At 51.6% G+C, this 9,933-nt stretch overlaps 1 protein-coding gene across 2 annotated transcripts; it reads right to left on the bottom strand.

Annotated features, from left to right (window-relative positions):
- Positions 1–1,089: 1,089 nt before the first annotated feature.
- Trib1 (tribbles pseudokinase 1) lies at positions 1,090–9,337 on the bottom strand. 2 transcript variants are annotated; one of them, XM_090339378.1, is made up of 3 exons: positions 8,371–9,337; positions 6,385–6,677; positions 1,090–3,438 (listed from the first exon to the last, which is right to left on the bottom strand). In XM_090339378.1, the coding sequence occupies exons 1-3, from the start codon at positions 8,740–8,742 to the stop codon at positions 2,973–2,975; spliced, it is 1,131 nt and encodes a 376-aa protein (XP_090195504.1). In that variant the 5' UTR covers positions 8,743–9,337; the 3' UTR covers positions 1,090–2,972. The 2 variants fall into 2 exon arrangements, with proteins under 2 accessions (XP_090195504.1, XP_090195505.1); XM_090339379.1 differs by lacking the exon at positions 8,371–9,337 and adding an exon at positions 7,170–7,603.
- Positions 9,338–9,933: the final 596 nt, after the last annotated feature.

Below are 9,933 nucleotides of genomic sequence, written 5' to 3'. Positions count from 1 at the left end.
GGTGACACATATCTATAATCCAAACCCTGGCTGAAGCAGGAGAATCACCAATGTGCATGGCAATTTGGACAAGGCCCATCTCAAAAAAAAAAAAAAAAAGTAAACACATTTAAAAATGTACTTCACACCAAGTGCCAGTGGCTCACATCTCAGGAAGCTAAGATCTGAAGTTTGCAGTTCCAAACTAGCCTAGACAGGAAAGTCTAAGAGATTCTTATCTGATTAATTACAAAAAAAAAAAAAAAATGATGGAAATGGAGTAATGGCTCAAGTGGTAGAATGCTAGCCTTGAGCAAAAAAAGCTCAGGGACAGCACCTAGGCCCTGAGTTTAAGCACTAGGACCAGCACAAATATATCTATTTTCTACATATTCCATAGTGGTTGCCAGGAAATGGTAGGAAGTGGGAAAGGCTAGTGCGGGTCCTGGGCCCTGCCGTTGGCCTTTCTAGATCTCACAGGTGCGTTCAGGGTATGAAATTTACTGGACTACATATTTGTGTGGGGGTGTCTCCCTGTAGTTTTGTTGCACTCTACAATGAATGTATTTGAAAAAATAAACTCCATCAGGATAATTGACTTTGTTTAGAGAAGATTCTAAATAGTGACCCTATCAATATAATTTAACCAAAGGTCCTTTCTCTACCTTTGTGATTCAAATCCATTTCTTTCTTTCCCTTTCTAGTTTTATTAAGAAGTGGGGACTAGCTCCATTACTCACTGGCTCAAAGTAGGGGATGTTTCTCAACAGGCCCCCATACATCTTCAGAAAGCTATGAGGCCCTGTTGGAGACCTGCAGCATTCAAAGCTTTTGACAAATTCTTCCAAGGACTAAAAGCCAAAAAAAAATCTTCCAGCTCTGACACTTCCCTAACTCCCACCAACCTGGTTTCACCCAGCGAATCCCGTTTCATCAGCGTGAATCTGAATTGACAACAAAAGCAGTGGATCACAGGCCATCCCTGGCAGCCATGTCTACTTCCTGTCTCTCTCAGGAGGCTCTAAATCCTGGAGTCTGAGGCCTTTTCATCTCTTCATGAACAGCAATAGGCAAAGGCCAATTGCCTTCCAAGGAGACACATCACACCACTTTACGAAACCAGATTTATTAAAATTTCTCTAGAAGTCAGCAACAGCCATCTCACTGGTCACACACATACAGAAAGATCTAGTGTTTCTAGCGGTCCCGGCAGAAGTTCCTGCCAGCCCAGAGTCCTCTTCGGATAATGTATCCACAGATACACGAGTCAAGCAACCATGGGGGAGCCTCCATGCGACCAAGGCCCGGCCTCCCTCCTCAAGTCCCATGATTCCATCAAGATAACATTGCCAACCATCCTTTCACATTTCACATGGTTCCGGACATGCAGGCTATTCAGACACAACACACACACACACACACACACACAACACAAGCCTCAGTCACACAACAAAAACAATCGAACGTCCGTATAAAAGGTAAAATATCTGTACAAAGTACACAGTACGTGAGGTATACACGGCATTCTCACAATGCATGTTAGTAGTTTGCCTTGGGATAGCCCTTAAAGAAACCTGCCTGGTTGATGCCATTTCTCAAAATACAGTAAGTTTTCTCTACCCGCTTAACCACCTGATGCCAGCTCTGTGCCAATTTTGAACGCAATCTGCAGTTTCTTCTGAGAAGTTTTACTTTTTGTGGGGATGAATTTACCTCTGGAAACATTCGAGCAGAAGCTGAAAAGGAATTTCTACCCAGGTGACAGCAGCAAAAGACCAAAAAAAAAAAAAAAAAAAAATTTGAGATCAGATCATTTTTGAAGTTTCTCTGGACTTAAATAAAATGGCAGCTCCTTCTGTCACTTTGGCAGCTGGCAGCATTCACAAACCACACATGTGAAATTCCAAAAATCCATCATGCAAAAAGCTGAAGCCCCAGGTAGAATACCAGGGGAAGACCGGTATCTCAGGGGGAGGGGTGGGGGAGGGCTGTTCCTGGATCACTGAGAAGTTAAGTCAGAACATCCCCTTAAGACTCTGAAAGCCACTTTCATCCAAGCACAGATGTTGAACATTTGCTCCTACAAGAGCCAGGCTACAGAATCTGCTTGTCTTTCTCCTTCTAGACAAAAAGTTCCATCCTGAGATAGTCTTGGGGAAAAGAAGTAAAAGGCTATGATAGCATACTGGAGAAGAACCTAAAAAAACAACGGGTTTTCAACTGATCACATTATTTAAAAACCCAAACAAATGGAAACTGCAGTCTCTGAGCTCAGAGTTCTGAGATGGCTGCATCTGAATCTTCTGACACTTTGCCATGGTTAGTTGAGGAAGGGAGGGTCAACTTTTCAAGGTCAGAAGAAAGGCATTATTGCAATACGAGGTCTTGTGGGAGAACAGTCCGGGTATGGGTTCAGGGTTCAGGCAGGTTCTTAAGCTCCTAACAGAGCTGAGTCACTGGAGCAACAATGAGTGTTAAAGCAAACCAAAAACAAACAAAAACAAATCTTTCTGATCAGAGATATTGTGGTAGCCAAGTCCAGCTACCAAAGACAAGTTCAAAGATGGCAGCAGGTTAATTGGCCCAAATTATTTGCCATCCTGTTAAGATGGAGCTACTGCCACCTCCCCCCCCCCTAAAAAAATGCCATATGATTTACATCCTTTCCCATTCAAATGTTCACGCTCCTCTAACACTTGAACTCTGGTGCAAGCAGACCCTGCTCTTCACACGAAGAGACCCAGCGTCCTCAAGTCTGACAGAACCACCCATGACAGCTCCTTACAAAGAGGAGCCAGTTTCCGGGGCAGTAGGTCTGTTCCCATCACTCAAGCTACTGGAGGCGTCGCGCACTGAGTTCTACAGTGATGATCTCGGTGCAGTTCCCAAGATGGTGGTGGCGGCACCACCACACAAGAGGGCCTGTCCGTCTTCAACAATGGAAATGCCACGTGTGAGAATTGAGGTTTCTGAGGTTTGGCGGGGTAGGAGGATCAACAGAAGAAGGAACTGATGTCGATGTCTTCCTGGAACTCGGGGACAATCTGATCTGAAATGCCTATCTCTGAGTAAGCGTACCCATGTTCCAAGACAGACTGGAACCAGGGATGGAGCAGGATTTCAGGGGCAGTAAGTCTCTCAGAGGGCTCTCGTCTCAGGAGGCTGCGGATGAGGCACCTGGCTTTGGGAGAAACGTGCTCAGGAATGCAGAACTGTCCACGTCGGATTTTGGAGAAAAGAGCACTAGGGTCTGAGTCATGGAAGGGATACCGTCCCACCAAAAGGGTGTAGAGCATCACCCCTAGACTCCAAACGTCTGCCGCCTTTCCAGAGTAAGTCCCCGTGGTATTGAGAATCTCGGGGCTCACGTAAGCTGGGCAGCCATGCTTATCAGACAGAGCATCGTCTTCACCCTTGATGATATGTGTGTCTTCCAGACTTTCCAGTCTGAGCTGGGTTCTGTGGGAGAAAAGAGCCAAGTGATTACTTTCAAGGCAGTCACTGTGAAATATCAAGGCAGGCCTTCCCAAAAACAGCACCCAGGAGCACTGAAGCAAAGGTCCTAGGAATGTCACTGACCCCTTCGTCTAGGAAGCACTGGGCCTGTAAGCACCCAGGACTGGAGATTTTACAAACCAACACCAACTGCAATCAGTGTTTGCAAAGTCTCCGAGATAGTGCCTGGGGCAGGAAGGTATGATGCAAAGTTCCAAATAGCATTCGTGATGCTAGAACTTATGAGAAATATCCTAATGGGGGTTACACAATTGACAAAGTTCGTATTGCAGAACTGAGGGCCTGTCTCAGGAATGCTGACATTTCCTATTTGAGTTATTAGGGAAGAGCACATGATCTTCCTTCCACAGGAAGGGCCTGCAAGGCCTGCCTACAAGCCCACCATCTCTCTCATCACCACGTGTGACTGCTGGAGATACTTGGATTCCATTCTGTACCACAGAACTTAACCCCAAAGTTACTGTTATCATACACAGCTTGTTAGGGCGTAATAATACATATACAATGCATATATATAATAAACTGTCCACCAAGTCCCAGATGGTGATAACCAAGACAAGAAGTTCATTCTATTTGCTGAGGTTCTGAAATGCAAAGAATCCTTGTAGCCTGAATGGAGAAATGTGAACAAATGAATGTGACTGACGGATTTAAGGGATATAGGTCCCCTAAAAATTAATAACCGTTACATTGGCACACCCAACACCTAGGCTGGCAAATTAGTGCACACATGTATTTATTTTCTCTGTGTGTCTCTGTTCAGGTAAAGAATTCGAATAGGGGCCAACAGCATGGCCAAGTGGAAGAGTGCTTGCCTAGCATGTACGCAGCCCTGGGTTCGATTCCTGGGTACTATATACACAGAAAAAGCCAGAGGTGGTGCTGTGGCTCAAATGGTAGAGCTCTAGCCTTGAGCTAGAGCCCTAGGACAGTGCGCAGGCCCTGAGTTCAAGCCCTGGAACTAGCAAACAACAACAACAACAATAATAATAATAATAATCCAAATAAGAGCTTTGGCTGTCTGTGAAATGCTCCCTTATTTACAACCAGCCACCCAAGTGTCCCAGGCCCCCACCAAAGGCCAATGTTGCCTAAAGAATGCTTAATATCTAGTGGGTAGTAGACTGTCTTTCTCTGCTTCTATGAAACAGTTCAGTTCCTTCCTGTAAGTCATCTGTTGTGAAATTAAATGCAAACATTTGGAACTGGCTGATGGGTCAATTCATTTTCTTCTGGTGGTGTTTTCTTCTTCTTCTTCTTCTTCTTCTTCTTCTTCTTCTTCTTCTTCTTCTTCTTCTTCTTCTTCTTCTTCTTCTTCTTCTTCTTCTTCTTCTTCTTCTTCTTCTGCCTTCCTGTTCCCTGGAGTGTAGTATACATGTGCTAACTTTGGTATGTCCTCAGCGTGACCTCCTGGTCGTTATGTAAAATACCCATTGGTTCTGTAAACGGAAAATATGACTCAACCCATACTGGCCGCCCCTGATTGGCTGCTGGAGTACTAAAACCCTGCACCTGTGCTGGTTACCCGAATAGCGTCAGCCTGCCATTGCTTAACCCCCGGGTTGCCAAATCTGTGCCCATGACATTGGCCTGTGCAACACAGATTTCAAAAGCTGGTAAGGAGGTGTGTAAAGGCATGTTTCAGAAAAATGCATCCCCTTATTGAAGCAGCAGGTTCCAGGAATTGGATACTTCATCAACTGTTTGCCTTTATGAGCTAATCAGGATGTTTCAATACTTTTTTTTGCAAGGTCAGATACAAAGTCATGCTCGATGGCAATTCAACTCTGCACTTTTCGGTGTGCTCTGGAGTTAAAGGGGGGAGAAATACACAAGTGGGGCTAGCCTTATGTGAGTCCTCTGGCCTCCATGAGTCTACAGGATTAATATTGCTCCTCATCTTTCCACAAGATATGTGGTCCACCTCTCCTAATGGGTCTTTCTTATTCAGCTTCCTGAATTGTCTTGCCTGAAACCTCCACTTCAAATCTCATGTCTCATTATTCTCTTGTCCTTTATGAGGTAAGCCAAGATCTATATTTAGCACTCCATTCTACCCAACTTCCATTTACTATTCAATGCAGCTATTTTCTGAAAATGCACCAATGAAGTGTGTTAAAAAAAAAAAAAGAGAGAGGTACCAGAAGCACCTAGCCACTCAGGAAGCAGAGACCTAAGGATTGAGGTTTCAAAGCCAGCAGGAAAATCTGTGAGACTCTTATCTCTGATTAACCACCCAAAAGTCAGAAAGTGGAGCTGTATTACATATAATAAACAATGGAAGAGTGCTAGCCTTGAGCAAAAAAAAAACCCTCACGGACAGTGTAGGCCCTGAGTGCAAGACCCAGAAGTGGTGCATGCATGCACATATGCATGTGTGTGCGCACACATGCACACACACACATCTCCCCAGAGAACATGAAGAAAGCACAGGGGACCTGGCCTAAAATGGAACAGGGATGCAGCATGAGGGAGGTGGGAAATTCTGCAAACACCGCGGGCTGAATATAACCAGTTCCATCATATCCTCCAGGGTATGAAGAAAAGAAAGAAACCTGGTGTAGGTAAGGATCTGACGACTCAAGAGTCAGTACCCAAAGGCATGTTAACACCTGAACCTCAGAAGACTTGTATTCCTAGAAAAAAGGGGAACTATGAGCCCTGTCCTGGGGTACAGGTGAGCAAGGCACCTCATCAACACAGGACACCCATAGAAGCCCAATGCAGGAGCACAGAACAAACCAACCTTGGTTGACACTTTTCAGAACTGCTAAAAGCAATCTGGGAACAACTGAGCCCTTTGGGTTTGCGTGGCCCCTAACCACACAACCTGTACCTTCATGTTTTGGGTTCCAAAAAGCCACAGGAGGAGCTGTGGCAGCCGCTCACCTCTCCTCCGTAGAGAAGACGAATTTTCTAAGCTTCAGATCCCCCAGCACGATGGCGGACTGGTGACAGTGGGCAACAGCTGAGACGATCTGCTTGAAGAGCCGGGCAGCTTCCTCTTCCTTCAGCCTCTTCCGGGTCCGCACATAGGAGTGCATGTCCCCAAAGTCCTTCTCAAAGAACACATAGGCCTTTGTGTCCCCCAGGATCACTTCCACGATGCCAGTAATGTTTCTGTGAGACGGCAGCTGGATGTAAGGCCGGATTTTGTCCTGGTAGTGTTTAATGGGAAATACCTGCAGAGAGACAGCGGGTCATTTCAGGGTTGGGGGGAAAAGAAACCATCAAAAACAAACAAACAAACACACAAAGGAACCACCAAGACTGCTCTTCAAATCCCTTTGGGAAATGGGCAATAGTTTCCAGTTTGGATGACCACAAACCCTAATTTCATTTATTCCCTTATCTCTGCCACCCCACTTTATGCAGCTCTGCTCCCCCGGCCTCCCTCCCGCCAAGCACACTCCTGGAAGCTAAGCCCCAGTTCCATGATCCTGATCATTCCTTGTTACAGGTAATGCTTTTGTGGACAGGGCTAAAAAGCAGTCTCTGGCAATCATATGTCTTCTGCAGAGCCAAAGGGTTGAGCCCAAAAACGGTGAAGAATGTGGTGGCTCTGTGGCCGCCAAGGGGAAGCAGGGCCACAAACATGCAGAGCTGTCATTAGTCAGAAGGAAAGGAAGAGATGACTTGGAAGGAGAGACTGTGACAACGCAGCCTTAAGCAACCTGCCTACAGTTGTGTGACTCAGGTATAAGCAGCCAGGGCCGAGGTTACATTCTCACACGAGGTGTCAGCCCCTTGTCCACGGTCTTTTTTATTTTCCATTTGTTTGCTCTCCCCCCCCTCACTCCCAGCCCAGCTGCACCACAGGTCCTCTAAGAAGCTGGCTGGCCTCATTTAAGGGCCTTTTGTTCAGTCTGATTACTCATATCCTAGACTCAACTGGAAATGGTGACACACGGGCTGTCACCATCTGGATTCGGCTATTATCTGCTCAGAGGAACTGGAAGGGCTTGCACAATGGACAGACCCACCCCACCACCTCTGAGGTGGTTGGTCTGGCATCAACCAGAAAACAAACAAACAAACAAAAAAGAAAAGTCTAGGCCAGTTCTCTTCCACCATCACCCCAACCCCCCCACGATACAAGTCTCTCCCCACACTGCCGTAGTAAAAATAAGTCAATAAATACATAACGAGTTCCCCTTTCAAGCCTGGATCGCGTTTGAAATGTGGAAGCGGACAGTAGGTGGCAGCAGCAAGCTGGAGGGGGGGGTACGGGGGGGTCAGGTGAGTTGCAGGAAACCCAGGAGCAACTTAAAAACTGGAGGGAGACGAGAAAAGGCTCAGTCCCCGGGGGTTCCGGGTGTGCCCACGAGGAGCGCCCCACGGATCCCGTTTCTGGTCCTTCCTCCTCGCGGGTGGGAGCCCAGATGTATGGTTGGAGAAAATAAAGTGAATGGAAAGCGTGCGCTCTTGGCTGCGGGGAGCTTTCCAACACTGCCACTCCGGCCCAAGGCCCCTGTCCCGGCAGGAAGCGCCCCCTCGCTGGGTTCAGGCCGGAATCCCCCCCGGGTGGGAGCTCCGGCAGGGCTGCCGGCAGCGCCCACTGCAGGGCGTCCTGCAGGATGGGGGTGTGGGGGTGAGACAAGGGCGCTGGCACGGCCCGGGAATCCACTGCAGTTCCACCGCGTAGATGGAACGCCACGCGCCGGCCGCGCGGACCCCGCACGGCCCCGGGTCCTCGAGGCCCCCATTAAGGCCGCTCGCGGGAAACCCCTCGATCTCCGAAGGACAGCGCCTGCTTAAAGGTCGCCTTGTCCCACTCAAGCCACTTCTTCACCCGGCCCCCAACCCCAGCGTCGCCCGTACCCACCCGATCGGACCCCGGGCGCCCCGCCGCATGCCGGTCCCAGGGACACCTACCTTGCAGCGCAGTTCGCGGCCGGTGTGGATGCACAGAGCCCGGGACACATGCTCGCGCTCGGCCAGGGGCAGCAGCAGGTAGTCGGCGATACGGCTGGGCCCCGGGACGCTGCTGCCGCCGCCGCTACCGGCACCGGCCCCGGGAGCGGCGGGCAGGGGCTGCGGGCTGCAGGGGGAGCCGGGGGGACTGAGGTAGTCGGGGGGACTCGAACAGTCGGAGGAGAGGCGCGGGCACTTGGCAGCCACGGCGGTCGCGTCGTCCGCGTCCAGCAAGCGTTTGGCCGGGGAGCCCCGGACGGCCGGGAAGAACAGAGCCGGACCCCGGGGCTGCGGGACGCCGCTCACGGCGGAGCGCACAGGACCGACCCGCATCGCGACCCCGGCCCGGGCGGCCCCGGCTTTGTAGATCCGCGGGTTCGCGCAAGAAGGCGCTCGGAGCTTCCAGACGGCGGGACGGAGTCGGCAGAGCCTGCCTGAGCTCGGGTCGGAGCCGGGGCTGCACGCGCGCAGCGCGCGGGTCGCGCTTCCAGGTTCGCGGGCGGGCGAGGATCCCCGGATCCCCGCGGGCGGGCGGGCGCTCGCTCGGGGGAGCCTCGCGGAGGACCGGAGGCGGCCCCCGCTATTGTTGCCGCGGCTGCGGACGGTCGCGGAGGCGAGGTGGCCGGGTTCCCGGCTGCCCGGAGTCCGGGATTCCGCGGGCTCGTCGGAGCCGCTGAGCAGATGCACTTCCCAAAGCAAATTAAGTCTGGAGCCAAAGCCGGAGCAACTTTTCGGGCGGCGCTCCGGATCCGGCGCGCTCCCGAGCAACCGGCGTGAGAGCGAGCAAGCCAGCGAGAGTGACCGAGTGTGAGAGAGGGTGTGCGCCGCACTGATCCCCGCCGGTGCACTCCTCCTTCTCCTTTTCCTCCACCTCCTCCGCCTCCCGGTGACTCACGCTGTATACACACACACACACACACACACACACACACACTCACACACTCACAGGCCGGGCTGTGTAAACAGTTGGGAAGCTGGGTTGTGCAATGAGGTGGCTGCGACGACTCGGGCTGCGCCGCCGGGCTCCCAGGCACCGGAGCGCAGGGAGGAGACAGAGGGGCGGGAGGGGGGGTGCGAGGAAAGGGAGGGGCCGGGTGGCCCGAGGCCTGGGGATGCTCCCGGCTGCGCGCTCACGGGCGCAGGTGGTGCGTCCCGGGCCGCCTCGGGCGCGCGCACGCCCTCCCCCGGGGGCCCAGGCTGGGCGGCAGGCGGCGCGCGCTCTCTGGTCGGCCCCGCGAAGTGCGCGCTGCCAGCCGAAGGAGGGAGGCGGGGTGGGGGGGAGTTCCCGTGACGTCAGGGTCCCCGGGATGGGGGCGGGGCCTGAGGGCGAAACGACTGCAGATTGGCTCGCGCGCCTCATTCACGACCACACAATGGACCCCGGGCGCGCGCACCTGGGCGCTCGGCACCCCGCCGCTGGCTCAGCCTTCTTCCCTGGGTCCCACCACTCCTACTTTGACTCTGCTTTGGGGGAGCCCCTGGTTAGAGCTGTGGGCTCCACGGAAGTCCGCCTGTAGCGCTAGG

This window comes from Megascapheus bottae, chromosome 9 (assembly GCF_031878675.1).
Source record: "Megascapheus bottae isolate mThoBot1 chromosome 9, mThoBot2.hap1, whole genome shotgun sequence".
In the NCBI taxonomy this organism is placed as follows: Eukaryota; Metazoa; Chordata; class Mammalia; order Rodentia; family Geomyidae; genus Megascapheus; species Megascapheus bottae.
Note: the sequence above shows the minus strand (reverse complement) of the source record. Positions and strands in the feature narration are given on the sequence as shown.